This window comes from Exophiala xenobiotica (assembly GCF_000835505.1).
Source record: "Exophiala xenobiotica strain CBS 118157 unplaced genomic scaffold supercont1.2, whole genome shotgun sequence".
Classification (NCBI taxonomy): Eukaryota; Fungi; Ascomycota; class Eurotiomycetes; order Chaetothyriales; family Herpotrichiellaceae; genus Exophiala; species Exophiala xenobiotica.
Window position 1 is genome coordinate 4,450,499 of NW_013562493.1, and position 22,675 is coordinate 4,473,173.

General features: G+C 46.9%; 7 protein-coding genes across 7 annotated transcripts; 3 read left to right on the forward strand and 4 right to left on the reverse strand.

The window, feature by feature from the left end:
* Nucleotides 1–218: 218 nt before the first annotated feature.
* Nucleotides 219–4,365, forward strand: PV05_03876 (uncharacterized protein; the record flags this gene model as incomplete). Its single annotated transcript, XM_013464557.1, has 7 exons — nt 219–1,234; nt 2,267–2,343; nt 2,420–2,680; nt 2,819–3,083; nt 3,150–3,568; nt 3,646–3,928; nt 4,020–4,365. The coding sequence occupies 7 exons, from the start codon at nt 219–221 to the stop codon at nt 4,363–4,365; spliced, it is 2,667 nt and encodes an 888-aa protein (XP_013320011.1).
* A 1,353-nt stretch (nt 4,366–5,718) lies between these two features.
* PV05_03877 (uncharacterized protein) lies at nt 5,719–6,655 on the forward strand (the record flags this gene model as incomplete). Its single annotated transcript, XM_013464558.1, has 5 exons — nt 5,719–5,983; nt 6,041–6,104; nt 6,169–6,305; nt 6,368–6,452; nt 6,532–6,655. 5 exons carry the CDS (start codon nt 5,719–5,721, stop codon nt 6,653–6,655), a joined length of 675 nt encoding a protein of 224 aa, XP_013320012.1.
* A 693-nt stretch (nt 6,656–7,348) lies between these two features.
* PV05_03878 (uncharacterized protein) lies at nt 7,349–9,315 on the reverse strand (the record flags this gene model as incomplete). The annotated part of the gene is made up of 6 exons (XM_013464559.1): nt 7,349–7,727; nt 7,790–8,470; nt 8,518–8,715; nt 8,771–9,056; nt 9,103–9,116; nt 9,173–9,315. The coding sequence occupies 6 exons, from the start codon at nt 9,313–9,315 to the stop codon at nt 7,349–7,351; spliced, it is 1,701 nt and encodes a 566-aa protein (XP_013320013.1).
* Nucleotides 9,316–9,922: 607 nt separating this feature from the next.
* PV05_03879 (uncharacterized protein) lies at nt 9,923–11,992 on the forward strand (the record flags this gene model as incomplete). Its single annotated transcript, XM_013464560.1, has 4 exons — nt 9,923–10,605; nt 10,689–11,052; nt 11,111–11,369; nt 11,436–11,992. 4 exons carry the CDS (start codon nt 9,923–9,925, stop codon nt 11,990–11,992), a joined length of 1,863 nt encoding a protein of 620 aa, XP_013320014.1.
* PV05_03880 (uncharacterized protein) lies at nt 11,055–14,444 on the reverse strand. Its single transcript, XM_013464561.1, has one exon. It carries the CDS (start codon nt 14,310–14,312, stop codon nt 12,219–12,221), a length of 2,094 nt encoding a protein of 697 aa, XP_013320015.1. The 5' UTR covers nt 14,313–14,444; the 3' UTR covers nt 11,055–12,218.
* Nucleotides 14,445–14,483: 39 nt separating this feature from the next.
* On the reverse strand, nt 14,484–16,558 carry PV05_03881 (uncharacterized protein). The gene has a single exon (XM_013464562.1). The coding sequence runs from the start codon at nt 16,346–16,348 to the stop codon at nt 14,708–14,710; it is 1,641 nt and encodes a 546-aa protein (XP_013320016.1). The 5' UTR covers nt 16,349–16,558; the 3' UTR covers nt 14,484–14,707.
* Nucleotides 16,559–17,127: 569 nt separating this feature from the next.
* Nucleotides 17,128–17,984, reverse strand: PV05_03882 (uncharacterized protein; the record flags this gene model as incomplete). Its single annotated transcript, XM_013464563.1, has 2 exons — nt 17,128–17,767; nt 17,806–17,984. 2 exons carry the CDS (start codon nt 17,982–17,984, stop codon nt 17,128–17,130), a joined length of 819 nt encoding a protein of 272 aa, XP_013320017.1.
* Between the last annotated feature and the right edge of the window lie 4,691 nt (nt 17,985–22,675).

Genomic DNA, 22,675 nt, shown 5'->3' on the forward strand with positions numbered 1-22,675 from the left:
GACCTACAGTAACAGCCAAATATTGTAGCGCCTAGCATATTATAGCTCAAACCGGCCGATGTTGTAAGTTAACTTCCAAGAGACTTCTGCGACTGATACCAGATCATTGTGAGAGCGTTGGACAATCCATCCGCAAAGCACGTATGTGTTGAATTGTAGTTGTACAACGACAAGAGATCTAACGAACCACAGAATACTGTAAGAGGGCTCAGACAAGTATGACGCGGGTCCTCCTCACGGGTGGCTCTGGCTTCATCGCGACGCATGTATTGGACCATCTCGTCCAGCGAGGATACAGTGTGGTGACGACTGTGCGCTCTGCAGCCAAGGCCGACAAGATCAGAGCTGCGTACCCAACAATCGGTACAGATCGACTGGATTTTGCGATTGTGGAAGACATTGCCCAAGATGACGCCTTTGACGACGCCCTCATATCCACTCCACCATTCGACGCCGTCATTCACACGGCCAGCCCGTTCCATTTCAATGTCACAAATGTGCAACGAGATCTTCTAGATCCTGCAACCAAGGGGACGACTGGTGTTCTAAGATCTATTGTCAAGAATGCGCCCACGGTAAAACAAGTCGTCATCACTTCCTCCTTCGCCTCGGTTGTGAATCCTTTCAAAGGAACTTGGCCAGAGCACACGTACACGGAAGAAGACTGGAATCCTGTCAATCTGCAACAAGCCTCGGAAAGCATTGTCAATGGCTACCGGGCAAGTAAGACTTTTGCTGAGAGAGCGGCGTGGGACTTCTTGCAACAAGAGTCGCCTCCTTTCTCACTCACGACCCTTTGTCCGCCGCTGGTATTGGGGCCCGTGATAAACCCTTTACTAGTAGGCAACCTGGACAACCTCAACACCAGCAACCAAGTCATCCGTGATTTGATTCAGGGGAAACATCAAGACAAGATCCCGGACAACGCCACCTTCACGTGGGTAGATGTGCGTGACCTCGCCCTCTGCCACGTCCTGGCATTGGAGAAGCCCGAAGCCGCAAATCAACGCTTCCTAGTCTCCGCCGGCCACTTCTGCAACGCGGAGCTTGTGGACATAATCAGGAAGAAACACAATCGACTGCGGGATCAGCTACCTGCAGAGAGGAGTCCTGGTGGTGGGTATCCAGAGGCTGGGCTGTACAAGGTCGACAGTAGCAAGGTTGTAAAGATCTTGGGCGTCACATGGAAGGAATTGCCCGACACCGTCACGGATACCGTGAACTCGTTGCAAAGGTTTCTATCATGAGTCGCAGGAGTCTAGGCCCACCACGGGACAAGAACATATCACAACACTCCCCGTCTCAAGCTCACGTATAGGAATTGACCAAGATTGCATAACGGAATACTAGTATGCCAGGCCAACTCCTTGCGTTTGACGACTTGCATGCCAATGCCCGTAATATTTTTGGATTTTCACGTCGCCACCAGTGATAGGTCTGTATCAAGGGTTGTAACTCCAGTGACTACTAGTATAGTATCTTGAAAATCATGCGAGCCCGCAATATCCACCTAGGATCTATCCAGTGTGGTTACTAGTTAGCATCTGAAATAGGTTTGCCTTGAATCAGTCAAGTCTCGCACAAGCGCGTTTTCGCAGGAGCTGGTACTCTTGTCTTACAATCACCGTCGTCGTTCATCAACTACTAGTAAGGAAGATAATGCAAATTCGCCGGAAACTGGCTCGAGGAGTATTCACGGAGTACTGTCTAGTGCCAAGCTGAGGCCGGATTACTATCTGTGTCCTAACCCACCGGTGGATTCACAAAGCATACAGTAGATAGGTAAGGTCACAAACGCGCCACATATACTAGTAGTACTCCTAACTCCAGGCTATCTACTCCGTATACCCCAGTCTATGTTTGGTGAGGCGTACTCCAGCAGCACGCGGCCGCCGGGCTCTAGATCTCAAAGCTCCTCTTCAAATCAATCTGATTGCAGGTCGCTCGCTTTCGGCGAAAGTTGTCCGCCACACAACTGGGCAATATTTTCTGAGTTCTCCGCGAGGGAACCTCTTCCCCGCGATCTTTTCTCCCGTTTGCATCTACTGCTTAGATACCCCAGAATTCCGAGGGAGGACTCCCATGGGGCTCGAGCATTGGCTACTATTATATAGTACATTTATCATGACCATATCCCGATATTTGACATTTTTCTGACTCCTACAGTATTATACCTACTAGTGCCCTGGCTCACTTACAGTCCTACAAACTCATCGTGCCCAGCCTTTTCAAGTACATTCAATCTTGAATCTTTCTCATCTCACAGTATGGGCGATGACAAGGTGGAAGCTGAGAACTGGGAGGTCCAGCCCGACATGGTTGGCACGGAGCAATACATACAGGGTCTGTCTGTCCGTCACGAGCGCTTCGTCTTGTGCCTTTTGAACTTGACTGACGTACCGTGTCTTTTCCTCATCAGCCGAACCCGCGTGGGCGAAATATATTCCAGGAGGCTACTCAAGGTCGAGATGCTTGAAACTGTCGGGCATGCCTATGGTGGCATGTATCCTTGCCCTGGCAGGGACGTGTCTGCTTTTCTTTGGCTACGACGCTGCCGTCATGAGTCTGGTCAATATCAACCCGAACTATCTGCAACACATGGATTCTGCTGGAGGCACGGACCGTGATGCCGCCCGTGTCGGAGGGATCGTGAGCTTCTGGTTTCTGGGCTTTCTCGTAGGTACGTACTTTCCCCCCGAGTACTTTATGCCTCTTTTTTCCCACCTAAAGGGCATGCCTACTTGCGGCGGGGGAAGATCCAAGTGTCCAAATTAGCAGAGAAGTGTGCGCGCTGACATAGTTGCATTGCATTGCATAGGTGCGATTTTGGCCGGCAGCTATGCCGACAAGATCGGTCGACTCAGAACCATCCAACTGGGATGCGTTTGGGGAATCGTGGGTGCCTGTCTTTTGGCATCCGCTCAGAACTTCTCTTGGATGGTTTGTGCCCGTATCATCAGCGGCATAGGTTGCGGTCATCTCAATACCATAGCCCCGATTTGGACCTCGGAAATCGCAGACTACAACCTACGGGGCGCATACGTTTCGGTGCAATTTACCATGTGCGTCGCTGGGGCGACTATGTAAGCCGGACAGAACACATTAGCACGCATTTTCGACCCTCCATACTGACTGACATTTGTTGGTAGGACTTATTGGATGGAGTACGCTGCTCTCAAGACCAGGTCTCTTCCATTCGCCTGGCGGTTTCCACAAGCTTTCCAAATGGTCTTTTTACTACTTATTGTCCTTGCGGCCAATTTCTTTCCAGAGTCACCTCGCCATCTCGCCAAAACGGGTCGCTTTGAGGAGGCTCGCGAGATACTTCACCGTTGTCGCCTTCGACCTTCGGAGCAGGCGATTGAGCAGGAACTTGCCGAGATTCGGGAAGCCATTCGCATCGAGGCCACTTCCTCGGCTCATGGATTTCTTTCCATGATATGGAAAAAGGATGCTCTGCATACCCGCCGTCGCGTTGCCCTGGCCATGGGTATCCAAGCTATGGAGAAGCTTTGTGGTCCTGATGCTATTGCAGCCTATGGGCCAACCATCTTCGGTCTCAGTGGGTGTAAGCACCCCAAGTCCTCGTCTGTGTCAACATTCATGAAACAGAGGAAGTCTGCTGATCACTTGTATGTCGCTTAGTCACTGGTAACTTATCTGCCATGTTGGCTGGCTTCAACTTTATATCCTACACGTGCAGTGTACCAATCGGCATGTACTTCGTGGAGCGAGCCGGGAGACGCAAGCTGATGTTAATTGGTTTGTTAGTCATGGGCTCTTCTCTGCTCATTGCTGGGCCACTGGCGAGAGTAGCCATCAATACGCCAGAGACCGAGTTGTCCAAGAAAAGAGCTTATGGTGCCGCGGTGGTAGCATTCGTATTCTTGTACACCTGCGGGTTCGGCAGTACCTGGATCACATGCTGGTAGGTCCTTCTCGGCCCAATGCCCCTTGTGTTTCTGTCCCCGACATTATGTGTGACTGGTTCAATTGCTAACATGCATTTAACATGGCAGCTGGGTCTATCCGACAGAGGTCTTTCCTCTCGCCACACGAGCAAAGGGTGTCTCCTTGTCTATGGTGTCGTTCGCCATCTGGGGTGCCGTCATTAATGAAGTCATCCCGTATGTCATCAGCGCTGTGGGGTGGTGGGTTTTTATCATGTTCGCGGTCATGAACTTCATCCAGATCATACCTGTGTGGCTTTTCTACGTCGAAACAGCCGATCGTCACCTGGAGGATCTTGACATCCTTTTTGCCAGCGACAGTCCTTTGGCGTATAAGATGGAACGCGAGTTTGCCGAAAAGAAACGTACCCTCGGCTTCCACACAGATGTACAAGAGCTTGTGCGCACCGCCTAAGACCCTTGATCTCTGGTGCCTGATGGTCGAGGTGACACGAAAGTCTCGCTGACATCGAGCTCGAAGAGCAAAGATAAATTTCCATGGTGGCGCTGGGAATCTTCATTGACCGGGTTTCGTCACACAAGCTCGGTCAACTGCCTGATAGTTTGGAGTCAAGTATTCACAAGTACATTCGGATTTACTAGGAGTAGTGCTGTGCACGATGATGCTCTCCACTAACTTCTCGAAGCGGTGTCGTAAACGTTGTTGCCCGAGTACGAGCGAAGTCGACTCAAACATTCTGTGCATATTTACTGTCTCTTGTAACATGACGGCAAGGTTGCCTTTTCCAATGCACACAGTGGCCGGAGGAAAGCTGGCGTCAATCCATTTCGGCGAAAGAAGAGTAGGTGGAATTTCTCGATCGTGTTAGTCTTGGTGGAAGGGTAGCAATTGTATGACTCCCTTGAAGGCAAACCAATTGTCAGCCTATGACTCGTGCCTGCCTCTTCACTGTTCAAAGCACTTACTGCATTTCTGATTCCTACGGGAGACAACACATTCATCACGCTTTTCTCGAAAGAAACAGTCATGGAAGTCCCGAGGGAGGGTTGGGCAGCGGTTGTCGTGCGTAGACGGTGTGCACTGTGAAGAAGGCGCACCAGAACTTACGAAGCCTGACAGAAAAACGAAGGAGCCGATTTCTTCGTGGCGGTTGAGAAAGCCCCAGTGCCTAGCATCGGTTGGACTGCTTACACCGTCGATAAATTCCACCTGCTGACCACAATGTTGGCAGGGCCTTCGGATGTTCTTATCAAGCTCAATGTGACGGGACTATGTCTTACCGATGTGCATTTTATGATGAACGACTGGGCGTTCCCAAAGATGTCGGAGATGGGTCTTTCTTGCGCAGGCCACGAAGGTGCTGGAGTGATTGTGAAGATTGGTGAAAGTGTGAAAAGTTGCAAAGTCGGCCAACGCGCGGCATATGGCCCTATTCATAGCACATGCAGTTTATGCGAGTACTGCAAGTCGGGAAGAGAGACATACTGCCAGCAGGCAGTCTATACAGGCGGGACAGTGGACGGTACGTTGAAAAACTTTGCCTCTGCATGGGCAGGCTGTGTTGCTCATATGCTAAGCTCTCGCAGGAACTTACAAGCAGTATTGCGCCGTCCCAGAGGGGTTTGTCCATGTGCGTTGTCGGACACAATTCTCAGGAGTTGAACGAACAGACACTGATACATTGTCGTGCATTTAGCTAATCCCCGAGGTACCTTGACCAGACTAATGTCAACCGACCACGACTAAAGCAATTAACAGGGAGTTTCTGACTACGTGGCAGGGCCCGCCATGTGCTCTGCAGGTACCATGTACTCTTCGCTCAAAGAATCTGGACTTAGAGCCGGTGACTGGGCCGTTTTCCCTGGTGGAGGCGGTGGAACAGGCATCCAGGGGATACAGCTGGCTTGTGCCATGGGTATACGACCCGTGGTGGTTGATACTGGCGACAGTCGCCGATCGCTCTCGCTCAGCCTTGGTGCTGAATATTTTGTTGACTTCTTAACGGAGGCAGACCCAGTCAAAAAAGTCTTGGAAATCACCAATGGGGGTGCTCACGGCGTGTTTGTTAGTGGTATGTGTTATCTGAAGCTGGAATGACTCTCCGTAATTGGGAGCTGACTTGAACTAGCTGTACAGGCTTATCCGGTCTCGCTTGGCTACCTTGGTTCACGTGTCGGTGGGGTGGTTATGTGGTATGTCAAAAACACTCTGCATCTTCTAGTTGATGAGGAGCGTAGATGAATTAATTTGGAACAGCGTTGGACTCCCACCCAAGGGCAGATACCACATTGATACGGATCCTACCCAGCTTTGCTTGAGAAACCAAACAATCAAGGGTACCTTGTCCAGCAGTCGGAAGGATATAGCTGAGACACTAGACTTTGCGAAACGAGGTGAGACGCTCACAATGGTGGCTGGTGATAGATGAAGCAATGTTGCTTACTGTTGGTTGCAGGAAAGATCCATCTCGAGCCCACCGTGGTTGGATTGAGCAGGTTCAATGAAGCCGTCCAAAGGCTGAAAAACGGACAAGTTGCAGGGTAAGTACTAGTGAGTAATCTGACACGTAAGGGGTTGAATATGGGCCGCTGATATACGTATGTAGGCGCATAGTGGTAGACTTCAACCTTCCGTAAACGAGAAATTTGATCCTACGAAGGAAATCAGGGCGGTTTTTCACCTCCATGAGTCCACCAGTCATTTCGCCGAAGTTCTCTTTGACGACGAAGGTCTAGCTAGCTAGCTACTATAAAATCTGACCTCGTTTGTGGTTCTCCAGCATGACACTGTTTAACATAGTTCAGCAATGGATCTTCGCACAATTTGTTCCAGATATGCGGCCTGCATGAGTGAGCGCAAGTTTACACAGTTACCAGAGTTTGTCCATGATGGTGTGGTTTACAACGCACAACCGCCAATGACTTGCGAAGAATATGGCAGAATGATTGATGGGATTGTCCGCCAATTCGACAATTTTCGTCTTGATGTGGAGATGTTGGTTGTGGACGGCTGCTCGACTGACCTGGACGGCATGGTCTCAGCAAGATTCAGCCTGAGTTATGATTCTCCGAGCGAAAAGTTGGTGAAAGATCGCGTTGTGTTCTACGAGCACGTATTCTTTCAGTTCAGGGGAGGAAAGATTGCAAAGATATGGCCACTGATCGCTTGGCCGGAAAAGTGAGGGCAGATTCTCCTTGAAGCAATATGAGTCAAGAGGATGGTAGTGTCAGAGTTTGGAGGATCCTAAGCATCCCCAGCGCCCTAGGACACAAGTATATAAGGGTGCTTGGAACCCTTGATAATCCAACAGAGATTCTTTCACACTTCATCGGAACCTATACCTTTGCCAGGTAGCATGGTGGGAAACTCGCAGCCCAGCCTACTGTGCTCCGTACAGGACCGAGTAAGAACCCAGCTCAACCCGCAAACCTGTAGGTCAAGGCCAACCATTCTTTAATTGTGTCTTCGACTGCCTTCCCACGATCCAGCCCTGATAATCATTCTCCAAAGTCTCATCAAGCATCTGCATATACGAAGGGAGCCCACCTGCCCAGCTGAGAGGCTGCACTTTCTTGCCCGGGATGTTGGCACCAGTCCACCAGCTGTGGGAAAGGTCAGTACAGCACACCCTTTGACGAGAGATACTTATCTTGCCCTGGGGAAGCAGAGTTGCCTCCCATCGCTCACGAATCTTTTCGACCCAAGTATCGGCTGCTTCCTCCTTGGCTTCCAATGTTTCTATGCCGCTGGCGAGCATCTTCTGGACTAGCTTGTCAAACCATCGGCCCTGAAATTGGATACAGGACGGGCCGTTTCTGAGAAGATATACTGTTAGCGCAAGAGAAGCTGGAGCCGAGGGGGAAGGGGGTTCGCCTACGAGAATGTCGACGGTGCTTGCGGTCCAAACAGGAAAAACAGGTTGGGAAACCCTGGGATCGCTACCCCCATGGACGTTTTGACTCCGTCACTCCAGTATTGCTTCAGAGTCCTCCTACCAATGCCTTGGAGATCAATGTCCATGAAGCCACCTGTCAAGCCATCGAAGCCGGTGGCGAGAACAATCAAGTCCACATCGACTTGTCCTGCGGCGGTGCGGATGCCCTTTGCGTTGATTTCCTTTATAGGGAGCTCGTTCAAGTCCATGATGTCAACATTTGGCTGGCTGAGAACCTCAAAATAGTTCTGTTCTAGCGATGGACGCTTCGCGCCAAAAGGATGCGGCGGGACCTCCGGCGCCAACAGCCGCGCTTTCTGGGGATCCTTGATGCGTTGAAGTACCATGCGGCGCCAAAAGTCGTAGGCAGCATCGTTGGCCTTTTGGTCCAAGTTTAGGTCGGCGTAGCCTGCGACCCAGAATTTAAAGCCGCCGTCCTGTACGAGTTGGTTCCAGAACACTTCGCGCTCTTCACTTGTGTCATCGAAGGTCTTACGGCCGTTCGTTTGGTATGGCACACCAGCATCGGTCTTCTCGCAGGCTTTGAAAGCCGCCTCATAGATGCCACTATCTTTCTTCCTCTGCTCTTCCACAGGATCGAGACGGTGTTGCTGCATCGGTAGACTAAGGGCGGTTAGAACGCGTCCGACGTCGGATGGGCGGCAACTCACCAGAAATTGGGGGTGCGTTGGTACACCGTGAGATGCTTGCAGACCTTACCGGCTTCTTGAATCACCTGAATCCCACTGGCCCCAGTTCCGATGACGGCGATACGTTTATCTTTCAGAGCGACATCGTGGTGTGGCCAATGAGCCGTATGGTACATCTCACCCTGAAAGTCGGCAGAGCCTTTGAGATACGGTTTGTACCTATACTATCCTCAGTCATGCTGCAGAAAGATTATAAACATGTCGACGCACTTACTCCTTAGCCGCAAAACCCACATTCGCAAACAGCCACTTGCATCGCGTCTCTGTTCCATCAGAACAGCCTACCCTCCATCGTCGAATGTCGGGATCCCAGTGCGCATAAGTGACGTTTTTGTGATATTCAATGTCTTTTCGGAGGTCCCATCTTTTCTCTACGTGCTGAAAATACCTTTGCAGTTCGCGGAACCCGGGGAACCGCTCAGAGAAGGTAAACTCCTCCCAAATCTCCCGGTCGAAGAACTGGTAAGCCGGCGAGTCGCTGTCGACGCGGGCCCCGGGGTCTGAACGATTAGCGTCTCGCCAGTCATGAAGAATGCTTTCACCTACACTGATTCCAATGCCTGCAGAATGCTTTAGTCAGACACTTCCATAACTATGTCACGACGGGAACACGAACCAAACACCTCCAGAGCCCGACCCACGCTCAAATATCTTGGCTTGAAGCCCTAATTTACGCAGTTTCGGAAGCATGGTGTAGCCTCCGAAGCCGGCACCGATGAGTACGGCGTCATACTCGGGGCTCTCCTCTATTGAACCCATGTCCTGCCAGAGTACGGTCTGGTGACGGTGAGCAACCTGTGTTTCGAGTGCTGCTGTCGAATAAAGGCGTAGCCCTTTGATGAGGGTGTTTGACGAACAAATTGGAGAGAGATATTAACCACGCGGAATCGAAATTGTGTCTCAAGACCAATATCTCCTTGAAGCATTTATCAAATTTCCCCGGTGCGGAGAGGAATCATTGTGGCGTGTCGAGATTGAACCTCGCAGAGAGGTATTCGGCGATTGAGGTCTTTGACCTTGGCCCATCTCAAGGTCATCACTGGTATGCCAGTCCATGGTCCTAATTCACGGCCAAATGGCTGGACGCGTCTACATTATCGGTCAAGCCTTTTCGCCGAAAGGGGACTTGAATCTCTCGGAGAATCGAGCTTACGATCCACATTTACCCGCATCGGGTACTCCTTACCAGGCTGGTCTCCGTATTGCAGCCAGCTACCTGGTCATTCCGCCGGCAAGGCTGTACATGGCACTAACCTCAACCTCAACCTTAGTCACAGTCCGAGAGGATTGGATTTATTCCTCGAGTTGATGCCACTTCCGGTTACCACACACTCCCGACAGTATCTTGTTCATTTACCACAGGACAATGGCGCACCATGGTGAAACCAACGGTATCGCCACTTACGCTACCGAAAGTACACCGGATGGCACCAGCAAGGGCGTTGGCATCACGTCTGACTACTTCCCTGAGCAAACTGCACATGCCGGCGATGCACAATCTCTGAAAGACGCGAGGACTCTACTGAAACCTCTGCCAGCATACACACCCAGAAAGCTTCGTATCATCACGATTGGTGCAGGCTATTCGGGGCTCACATTGGCTCATAAGTTCCAGCATCAACACACCGACCTCGCCGATGTGATTGACCACACGATCTACGAAGTGAGGTCCGAGCTAGGCGGCACTTGGCTGGTCAACACCTACCCCGGCGTTGTCTGCGACGTTCCATCACACATATATGTACGTGCTCAGAGGCCTAGAGGCCTAGAGGCTGCAAGCTTGATGCTGACCAGTGACCGGCCGAAGGCTTTTCCATTCGACCCCAATCCTAGCTGGACTCGGTTTTTCTCAACCGGCCCTGAAATTTGGGCATACATGAAGAAAACGGCTCAGAAGTGGAATCTCGAACGGGACGTCAAATACAATCATCGCGTCACTGGCGCGTATTGGCAAGAAGATCGCGGTCAATGGCAGGTGATGGTCGAGCATGACAACACTATCATAGAGGACTATGCGGACATCTTAATATCAGCGCAGGGCTTCCTGAAGTGAGCTGCTCTTCCAGTCAGGAAATGGTTATCCTTTGAAAGGGTTCGAAATCGACCAACGTTAGCTGACTCGTGAGTTACAGCACCTGGAACTGGCCGTCGATTCCTGGATTGTCGCAATTCAGGGGCAAGAAGGTCCATTCGGCCAGTTGGGATCACGAATACGACTACAGCAACAAACGAATTGCAGTGGTCGGTAACGGCTCATCTGGAATTCAAATTCTACCTCAGTTGGCCAGATTACCTGGCACCAAGGTCACGAGCTTTCAACGGGGGCCTACATGGGTGGTCAGCACCATGAACCCTGCGTCCCTGCTTGGAAAAGACGACCCAGCATATAACCCTGAATACACCGCCGAAGAGAAGCAAGCTTTCCTGAACGATCCCGGGAAGCACCATCAATATCGCAAGAAGATAATACACAGCATCAACGACAGTTTCAAGATGGTATGGTATCGGCCCACGGCTAACTATGCTAGTATTGGATCACTAACAGACAGCGCAGTTTGTGAAGGGCTCGGAGCTCAACCAGCAGATTTACGACCTTGCCCGTCGACAGATGACGAGCAAATTAGAGAACAACTCGGAACTATGCGACCTACTCATTCCGAAGTGGGAGCTAGGCTGTCGGAGGATCACACCGGGCGAAGGTTATCTGGAATCCTTCTTGCGCGACAATGTTGAGCTCACTCAAAGCCCCATCACAAGGATTGATGCCGACAGCATCCTTACCGCCGACGGAAAGACCTATAAGGTGGATGTTGGTAAGGTTCCCCTCTTCGACACACCTCCTAAGAGGCCAAGGCCAGGAAGCTAATACAGCGAATCAGTTGTTTGTGCCACCGGATTCGACGTCTCCTACCGCCCTCAGTACCCTGTCGTTGGTCGTAACTCGGCGAGTCTCGCAGACAAATGGGCCGAGGAGCCTTCGTCCTACTTGTCACTCGCGTCGGCCGACATGCCCAACTACTTCATGTTCACCGGCCCGAACGCATTAATCGGCCACGGCTCTCTGATGGAGAGTTTAGGATGGAGTGCCGAGTACATGATCAAATGGATCCGGAAGATTGCCTCGGAGGACATCAAAGCCGTCGTGCCCAAGCAGAGTGCCGTGGACGATTTTATTGTCTATTCGGACCAGATCCACAAGACGTTAACCTGGACCGGGTCGTGTCGGAGCTGGTACAAGAACAACACCGTCGACGGGCGCGTGACGGCCACCTTTGCTGGCAGCGCGTTGTTGTTCAAGCGGCTTATCCAGGACCTCCGGGCCGAAGACTTTGACATTGAGCCAAGAGACAAGAACCGTTTTCGATTCTTGGGCAACGGATTCTTGGAGTATGAGCTGCAGAAGGGAAATGACCTGGCTTGGTATGTGGAAAAGTGAACAGTCCAGACTGAGGAGTCAAATCTGCCGCCAATGAATCAACCCCGTACGGAGTACTGTAGAGGCAAAGACAAAATGTCTTTCCTCTCAAGATGTGACTGGTTGACAAGTGAACTCCGGGCATGGCAGTGGGTTTACACTCCTCCTTTTTAGACAAGGCTCCATCGTGAAAATATTCTTCCTTTGAATCATGATATATCGTAGTCCATCCATCGTGACCTAAGTCTCAGTCAAAGCCTTCCCCAACCGAAACACTGACTTCCCTTCCTTTCTGCCGGCTAATCTTGGGTTCCATGTTCCCCTGTTGCGCAGCAATGGATTCCATCTTCCTTAGTAAGCTCCCATCGGTAAATTCACTGGTCGGGTGAAGATCGACGAGCGGCTTCCCATCCACGACACAACCTGGCCGACTTCCTCCTTGTGACTTACGACTAGCACTGCGCGCAAGTAATCCAGTGCCGGTGAAGGGGTTCTCTTCAGCATGGCTTCTTGTTGACGATTCAATTGTCATTTTGCCGGGATATGCGCTTGGAGGCGGACCCTGACTTGTCGAATGCCTCGGACTTCCACTCTTGCTGTTGACGCTGGGTTTCTCTGGACCGAAATCAAGTAAGGGCCTGGGAACATCGCTCTGAGACGGGCGAATCAGAGTTGCGCGATCGGCTCGAGCACTGATCTCTGTGCTCGACTTCGAAGGTCCAGCATCAAGCAGCGGCTTGCATAATCTTAGCACTTGAGACGACGATTCTTTCGAACTCCGGCCCGTACTTGGTCGATTTGCTGAACGCAAGCCTGTCGCAGGAACTTCGCGAATCTGTTGTCCTTCGCCGATCATGTGGAACAGATACCAGCTCCGCCAGGATTGCACTTCATGGTACCATTTCCCAGCCGTAGTCTGATCCTTCGTGCTAAAAAAGTGGACGAAGTTGGCACCATCAAGGAACATGGAGGATTTCTCTTGGCTCTTCAATGCGAAGCACATCTTCCTCGGTGGTTTGAGCTGCTTTAGTTGTTTTGGCGTCGGGGTGTAGAGATCGAAATCTGAAAGATGACAGATATTCGTACAATCAATGCCATTCTCATTTTTTGAGATGGTGATCTGTCCATCTTCCTTCAACCTCAACCATCTTTTCTCCCATTTGCCTGGTCGTTGCGAATAATACATTTGAACAGTCGTGCCAAGCGGCTGTTGTCTGGGAGCATCTGTTTCGTGTAGGCCTGGTGCAGCACATTCCAATTGAGCCACGATACAAAGACAGTTTTCATCGTCGTTGGCCCATGAGTTCATCACGTCACGAATCCTCTCATACCTACGTAGAGGTCTCTCCAAGCCGAGCTGTGAGAAGGACTCTAGAAGTACTGCTGTCCGAGTGTCGATATGCTCTGAGAGACACGATGCCGCGGATCTTAAGATGTCTTTGCACGTGGTAGTAGGTGTGATAGGTAGAGTAATGAATGATCCCTTGTATTGGATCCGGACCCTTCTTTCACCAGCATTGATTGCGGATACTGGAGCATCGAACTGGGGTACTGCGGCTAGTGGAGCAGAGTCGCGATGCTCGCCAATCTTCCCGGTACTGCTTGACCTCGTGTGAGCAGAAAAGACTCGCTTGTGTTTCCTTTCTTCTGTGGTGGCACTCGACCCGCCAATGACTAAAGTACGTGGCTTTGGTTTTTGTGATTCCGACACTGGCAGACCATCTCCGGCCACAGGTTGCGATCCTCTCGTTTGAGCTTCTAGTGCGGCTTCTCGCTTCTCTTGCTGTCGCTGTACCTCCTTCTGCTTCAACGCCTGGATGCGATCGAACTCGCCTTCAAGAATCAGTCGAGCTTCTTCCCGAGCAACTTCCAGCGACCTTCGGAGCTGTTCAGGCGATGGTGGTTCTGTACTCGACCCCGGCATCCCTGTCTTGTCTATGCTTCTTTCCGCTCTGTGTATTGGTGTGTGACCATGTCCGATGATCATCTTGCGGTTTCCACTCAGTTTCTTCTCCTGACTCGTAGTATCCGGAAGCACTTCTGCTGGGTTCTCCTGTACCCGCCAGGGCTCTTGACCCGCTCGACTGGAAGAGGGATTTTGTGTAACAACATTCTGCGACGGCGTAGGTAAAGGAGGGGCTTCAGTGCTCCGGTTTGGTCTCCGATGGTACCTCGACGGTAACCGTGTCAAGGATGTTTGTGAAGCGTTTGGCAAAGGCGGCGGAGGAGAAGCACTTGTAGGCTCAGGATCTTTCGCAACTGCTCTGCGCACGGATCTGTAGCGCAAGAACTTCTGTGGTTGCGCCGGTTGCGCGGTCGCTTCGGGAGAATTGTTATTCATGGTGGAAATCTGCGCAAAGTATCGAGCGATGAGGTATTCGCCGTACAAGGGTGCATTGCGCGAGTTCCATCTGCTCGTCAAGAAGGATACATGTCGCGTGTGTGGTCAGGAATGCGAAAGCGAAACGAGTAAACAACCTGGGCGGAATTATTATTATCTGCACGGCTGGTGCGTCAGAGTTACAGCAGTACTTAAGGTAGGCTCAGTGGGCCCGTGGGCTGGGGACCGCCTAACAATCTCCCCCGCAGGCCCACGATGGCCCCCATAAAATTGGATGCAAGGTACCCGAATACCCGTAGGCGTACAGTATACTTCACATGCTTCTAACAAGCCGCGAGGCCGCCATCGTCAGCCTCGTCGACATTCTGTTCCCACTTGCATAGGCAACAACAAGGTCAGTCCCACCGATGAAGCACTGCAAACCCTCCGATGCCTTCAATGCCCATTGCTGTCATTCTGGCAGACTCCCCAACCACGATACACCACTTCCCACAAGGACTCCAATCAGCTGCTCTGGCGTTGAAATGTGCATGATTCTTAAATTGCAATTCCATCAGCGACACTTTGGCATGCGGTTTAAGAGGTGTATCGGCATCGTGAATGGGGTATCGTTCGCGATCTCGACTGGGGAATTTAGATATATTGTTTGCATCGGAGATTTCGCTGGTCGCGTCAGTAGAGCTTTGCCGTGGCCAGGCTCCAGAGCTGGGGTTGGAATTTAGAGACGCTGGTGAAGATTCCTTGTTGGTGCTTTGAGGCGTGCCATTTGCCCGAGTCACACGGTCCTGTGGTCGAATTGGCTGTGCCACACCTTTGTGCTTTTTTCGTGGTTGTGGATTCTTGGGCTCATCAAGTCCTCCAGCATGGCCAAGTGCTAACCGCTCGAGATCCCAGAAGCGTAACTCGGATGTAGCATTCGCGAAAGCCAGAACTGGGTGTAAATTAGGGTATGCAAGCGATGGCAGCAGCAAGCCGAATCGAAGGTAGAACTGTTCGACCCTAGTGGTCTCAAACTCCAACAGTCTCTCATACAATGGTAGTCCCTCATATTCCTCTGCAATGTCCACATCCACGATTCCGTCCTCACGGGTGGTGACTGTTCGGATAAAGCCATTGCGAGTGTCTAGATAATCCTCAAGCTTGGGGGCAGTGGTAGAATCTGGAGGAGCTTGTCGGGAATCGAAACCGGTCACCTTCCACAGGACGATCTTGTCTTCATTGGCAGCCTTTGATATGATCAGGTCACCAAAGAATCTTGCACAGTCGACGAAGTTGGAATGTACTGCTGAGCTGACGAAATGAGGATAGTACATTGTTAAGACGTCGTGAGAGCTCCGCTTTCTGTGCTGGGGTGATATTTGTCGCCAAAAGGGAGAGTTATCGGCCAAATCCGGGACTGTCCAAACACATATCCTTTGGTCATGACCTCCGGTAACCATGTATCGCCCACTGGCATGCCAAGAGACGGTCAGAACGCCCTCGCAATGTCCTGTTGCTTGACCACATATGACTATGGTTGGTGATTGGTGTCGATTGGCATGCCGTCGTAAATCCCAAATTCGAAGGCTCCTATCCATCGAAGCGGTTACGACAATCCATGGGTAGAGTGGATGTGTCGCGATATCGTTGATGCCCCCGTGCCCGTGGCCAATTAACGTCGTAAAAAGGTCTCCTTCGAGTGCATCAATGATTTTCAACTGCCCCGACCCTCCAGCCAAGGCGAGCAAAGGCTTCTGTGGTTCGATGTAACACCACGAACAAGAGTTCAATCCTGGTGAGTTCGGGTCGTCCCTCTCCTGCTGATCTACTAATTCATGCAACGTTGTCAAAAACTGACTGGGTCGGAGTGACAAGCGATAGATGGTGACTTTCGTCTGGGCCACTACCGCAAACATTGGCTCGTCATCTGGTGGGCTTGCATAGGGGTAGAATTTGACATCGTAGTAATTGAACCGATCCGTCTGGACGGGAGATTTGTGTTTGAATTTCAGTTTCGGAAGGATGAAGGATTCCTTTGTCGTTGCCTGAGTATTCATCCTGAGTTGAGAAGGATGAGCCTAGATCGTCGTGTCGGTTGCTTTGTAGATTGCTGGAATGGAGGAATAATGGTTGTTCATATCAAAAGCCCGTGCCATACCGCTTCACCTGTTCTTCCGGTCAGAGACAGACATCAGTTACGCGATCAGATCTCGACTTTCGGTGTTCCGTATGCAAGCGGAGTCTTTACCGTGCTGGTCATAATCACAGTGAGCTAGAGGATTGGGATTCAGGAGGATTTGTTATTTCGCGTTTCCCGCACGCGTCAAGAGGCTTTATGCGCCGCTTTAACCATAACGACACCTCGCGACATGCCACCAGGGTACCATACCGTCGCTTCTTCGATAGAGGTATTCAACATCAATCGATCGCTTAATGATTCTGTTTTCCGACACTAATGGTAGTAATGCTCGATTTTTTCTGCTTATCCTGTTTGTAGAGCTCAACATGAAATCTTTGCTTACGATTCTGCTTTCTGACACCAAGTACAGGTAATAGCAATCCTTGTCCTCTTCCAGTTTGCGCGTCTAGGACCATTCAACATCAACCATATCTCTCAATGATGCTGTTCTCTGACTCCAATAACAGCAGTACTTGTCCCTTTCTCTTTGTGCATTTGGAGCCGCTCAGTATTCACCTGTTGCTCACCATCATTGGTCCTGAATCTTGATCCATGGAAACACCGCCATGACCGCCTAGAGCTTGTACAATACATCCTCCACAATCTCCTCTCCGAGCTTTGGATAGCCGCGTACCATAAGGCCGAGTTCTAAGCCCGTCAGTCTGAGACAAAGGGCGCTCGTCGGAAAGATCTTACGTCACGTTCTTCTGTGTCCAATTCGCCGAGGAAGTCACAGTGAACCACGTAAGTGGCGTCTCCAAAGCTAGCGATGCGAGTGTGCGGTTGGATGTCTCGGTGAGGGTGACTTGCACAGCAAAGCCAAACATCTTGTGCAAGTGACTGGGAAGTGCAAAAGCGACCTGGGACATCGGGGAACCCCATCTTGAGACGCTCTGCCAGAGCTTGATTGAGCAGGGAGCTGTCCTGCAGTCGAGGTCGTAGAGCTTCAAACGAACGCTTCAGCGCGTCCAGACGATCGCCAGCATCGAAAGCCAAGCACAAGAATTCAACAGTGCGGAAGACGAAGGTGGATTGTCCCTCAGAGAAGCTCGTCTGGTCAGATGGCGCGAGGACTAGGATGGCAGCCTCGAGAAACGCCAATGCCTGAGAGAAGTTGTTAGTTGTATCTGCTGCATAGGACTGGACGAAGGTACTGATAGTAGTGTGATTGAGCCGATCAGGTTTCAGGACAACCATTTGGAACAAGCCACAGGCAACCGAGCAAGCATAGTCCAGGCATGCACCGTGGTTCATTCTGTCGATGACTTCGCCCATCCACATCTGGGCCGTTCTTCGTCTTGCATCGTCATAAAGCCACAATTCAGCAAAGCTGACACAGAAGACAGATCAAACGTCGTGGGCGTGACTGAAGGCTCGCCACAGTAGACGATGGTCTGCCATTGTCGGACATGGTTTGCGGTTTCTTCTTGCTCTTGCTCTGCTTGTGCAAGGAGTGTCTCGACCGCTCTCTTTTCAGATTCGATCTTCCGCGTCTCACTCTGGGCGTCACGCATTGAATTGAGGTACTTCCGGGCACGGATCTGCGCTCTATCCAAGTCGTCGCGGGCGACTCGAAGCTCGCGTCGCTCGGCGTTCAACTCGATTTTCGAGTCTTCCAATTCTGGCTGTGTACGACGAAGCTTTTCTGCGTCTTGAATACGGCGGCCCACGTGGACCACTGTCTCATGCAAGTGAAATTTTGGAAAACATGTTTTTGCTTTCTCCAAAAAATTTTTGAAACTTCCCATATAAATACCCGCTAACTCAGCGAACTTGTTATGATCATTAGTAACACCTCGTTCTGTCTCCTCTTACTTTGACCTCACGATTACCTTGTTACCTAACGATTACGTATCTAATGGAAGACCAAAAAAGGTAGAAATACTAGGGACTCTAGGACTCGAACCTAAGATCTTGCCTTTAGTCTACGTATCTATCGGAGAATTATTACTTCTCTAGATAAATTGTCAGAAGCGTAATTCTTTAGTTAGTAAGGCGACTAGTAGTAAAGTTCTACTAACTATATTATCGGTTAAAGAATTATATCTCTAATAACTAATCTAGAGGAAGTGATAATCCTCTAGTAGATATATAGTTAATTAGGTATATATTACTACTACACTAAGTCCTCTTTAGCTATTATTTTTAAGTAAAATAATAGTCCCTAAAAATATAAACTAAATATTAATATTATTAAAGTTATTTTTAATATACTTCTAAAGTTTATAGTTATTAAAATCTATAGTAATAAAGGTTGATAGTATTCTAGCGTCTATCTCGCTTAACTTATTAATTTTAGATACTATCTTAGTCTCGCTCTAACGTCGCTTTACTAAATATTATTTATAAGATTAATAGTTAATATTTACAATTATCTTTCTTAATAATAACGTTAGAAAATTAAATTATTAAGACACTAACTTACTCACTAAAAGATACGCTATTAATTACTTATAGAGTTTCCTAATAATCGCATTATTACTATAGAAAGAAACTAAGAATTACTTACCGCTTTTTCTAAAGAGTAAGAGCGTAAACTTTAACTTAACGAGATAATTAACGGCTTAAAAGATAAAATTCTTAAGCGATATCGATAGAGTATTAAAGTCGATAATATCCTAACTTAGATTAAGTAGGAGTATACGTAGATTAGTCGCGCTTAGCTCTATCGCTTTATCTTTAAGTGGAATAGTTAGCTATAACGATAATCGCTAAATAACGACGATATAGTTAAAGCTATACTTTTACTCGCTTAGATAACTCGTCTCTTTAATTACTAGATCGCTAATAGAGTATTAATAGACCTAGATATTAATATCTTATAGCGTTAGGTTAAATATCTTCGCCTTAAGTATCGAGTTATACGTCTTTATTGAAATCCTTTAGAGCGAGAGCTTAATAAATAGAATATATACTATTATATTAAGAAGTTTATTCGTTAAGGAGACGACTTAACTTATAGAAGATAATAGATTATTACTAATCTCTATCGTCGTCTTAATTATTATACTATATATTTTAATATAGCTAAGGTTATACGGACTATTAATTCTATAGAAGTATAATATTGGCTATTTAATATAAAATAATAATAGTAGTATAATAACTTTATAATAAACGAACTCGATTTTATCTAGATTATAAATAAATATAATAAGTTACTTCGCTTTAGTATTTAAATCTATAGTGTCATCGATATCTATAGCTATAAGATTATATAGTGATACTACGATAATAGTAATAAAACTTAAATTAGTGTAGTTCGCTAATTTATTAATATTATTAGTGTATATAGAAAGATTTCTAACTTTATCTATATAGATACAAGAATAAAGTATACTATACTCACTAATTATTAATTCTCTCTCTACTAGACTACGAGCCTTATAAAGGATTAAATAAATAAAGAATTCTACGAGATAAGTATAGTAAACTACTATATCTAAGCTAGATTTATATAGAATATTAGGATTAAGAGTATATAGCGTCGATAGCGAGATACTACTATAGATACTTAGCTCCACTATTTTAGATAACTAAAATTAGTAGACTACTTCTATAATTATCTCCTCTATAATAAATTTATAATATACTTTATCTTTATATTTATTATTCAATAATAACTAGCGATATTTATAAAGATTTACAATATAAACCTAATTCATAAGTAAAAATAAAGGATTCTATATATTTTCAAAGTATTTAATTAGCTCTATAAGAATAATACTTTATAAGTTAAAATATTTATATAGTCTCTATTAATTAATTAGTAAAGTTAATAGATTATAAACTACGATATTAACGTCTATCTAACTAAAGAGATAAAAGTCTAGTTTATAGCGATTATATAATACCTAGGATACTCTATACCACTAATTATAAAGGAATTCGCTACTTCTAAAGAGGATATTATTTTATAATAGTTAGTAGATCTCTTTAATATTGTAAGAGCTTATATCGTAAGAAACTAAACTTCGCTATTAGTATTAGTATTACGACTTAAAGAATTATACTATATTAATATAATTTCGCTATTAATAATAGATTATTAAGAGATATCCCTAAACAATAATAATACCACTAGTAAAATAAATAAAGAGAAGAAGAAGGATAAGAAGAAGAAGGATAAGAAGAAGAAGTAAATATATAAATAGAATAAGTTACTATTCTAAGCTCTTCTTCTTTACTTCTATTATTTTTATCTCTATTTCTCTTAACTTAATAGTATAATTTACCCTAAGTTTCTAAATCTTATATATACTAAAATTTTTCCTAATAAAGTTTATTACTCTCTTTATTATAGTCTAATCTATCTTAAAATAATAATAGTAAAGCTATCGATCGCTTTACTAGCTTAAATAAGTACTCTATCTTAAGCTTAAATCGTCGCTCTAAAATAAGGAACTATAGCGACGATCTTTACGGCCCTTAGAAAAAATATTAATTAAGGGACTTAAATATATTAACTTAATAATTCTCTCGCTATAATATTAATAAAGAAAGCTATAAAGCTAGCGAAGCGATAAGTATCTTCTTCTTTAATTAAGATTAAAAAGATAATACCCTTTAAGTTAGCTATTAAGATAGCTTATCGAGTCCTTAAGTACAACGTTAATAATAACTATAAAACTACCTTCGTTAATATCTATAACGATATTTTTATTCTTACTCTTAATCTATACTAGTTTAAGTTTAGATATTATAAGTTCTTTATATATCTTAAGCGTATTTATTAATAATAGATACGCTCCTAGTTAAGTAAATTTTAGATAAAAGTATTTAATATTAATAATATCTAGAATAATAAAAAGTAATAGATCTATATAAATTATCTCTAAAGAGATATCGATAATAAAGGAAAACTACTCTATTATATCCCTCTATAGAATAAGAAAAAGAGCCTTACTTATATCTTTCCTTATTATTATTTTATTACTCTAGAGAGAGCTATCCTTAAGAGTTAATAAGAGAGAAAGAAAAAGATATCTCTATTATAGTTAAAGCTATATTTACTTATAAATCTATATACTATAATAATTATATACTAGTATAAAATATCTTTCGTTAAGAGCTTAAATTTATAGAAAATATAAGATAACGATAATAACTATAATAATAATAGCTATAATATCTTAATCCAAGAGAAATACCTACTAAAGAAGAATCTACTAATAAAGACGTCTTCTCTACTACTACTACTATCTCCTCTACGTCGATCGCTTTCTATATCTTTCTCTTTAACTAAATTATTCTCGAGGTATATCTAGACGTCTACTAAAAGTAATAATATAGCTATTAAACTTAAGAATAATATTAACAATAAAAAAGTAAAGCTATATAAGAGATAGATCTCGAAGGCTATTATAAGAGATAAAAGAGAGAAACAGCCTCGATCATCTCGAAGTAGTCTTCGAGAGCGGCGTAAGCCCCGCCGCTACGAATGAGGAGGACAGCGACGGCAAGGACAAGGAGGAGTATGAGGATAGACGTTAGTAACACCATGATTCCTATACCAATCGCCTACTAGGGCAATGAGAGAGGCTTCAAATCTGCTAGATCCGCGAGAACAGGAAGTGTCGTTGCCTCGTTTACAGGATGACTAGATTACTATGGGAATTACTAGGCAGGCTAGTCGACGCAAGAACTGCGAATTTAAAAAATTTCATGTGGTTGAGACAGTGGTCCACGTGGGCCGCCGTACTTGTACCACCTGAAGCTGGCACGTCGACAACTCTCCGCGGAGTTGGTGCAATTTGTTTTTGAAGTCGTCTCGTTCGTTGCGTATTTCCCTCAACTCCAGGCGGCCTGCGTCTATAGTATCCAGGAATTGACATAGCTTGTCGTCGTCAGAGAGCAGCTTCCCTTCGAGGCCTCTTTCCTTGTCATGCGATGCCAGAAGCTCTTTGCGCAACTGCTCAATCTCATTGTTGGCTGTTTCAATATCTCCTCTGTGACAGCGGCAGCGGTAGGTGACGAGCCAAGACGTGCTTGGAGGTTATCTAGATTCGCTCGCGCAGTGTCCAACTCCATCTGGCGATTCAGAAGTTGAGTTGTCAACGACGCCTGATGTCTGCGCAGCGTTTCGACCTCAGGCTCGGTTCGAAACAAGCACTTCTCGGCGTCATCGAGCTCGGACTGCAACGCAAGTATGTTACCCTGCAGAGTGTGCTTCTCAGCATTGAAATTCTCGTAAACGGTCTCTTGT

Coding starts and splice junctions, on each gene's coding strand:
- PV05_03880 (XM_013464561.1), bottom strand. CDS start 14,312: ATGAATAACAATTCTCCCGAAGCGACCGCGCAACCGGCGCAACCACAG.
- PV05_03881 (XM_013464562.1), bottom strand. CDS start 16,348: ATGAATACTCAGGCAACGACAAAGGAATCCTTCATCCTTCCGAAACTG.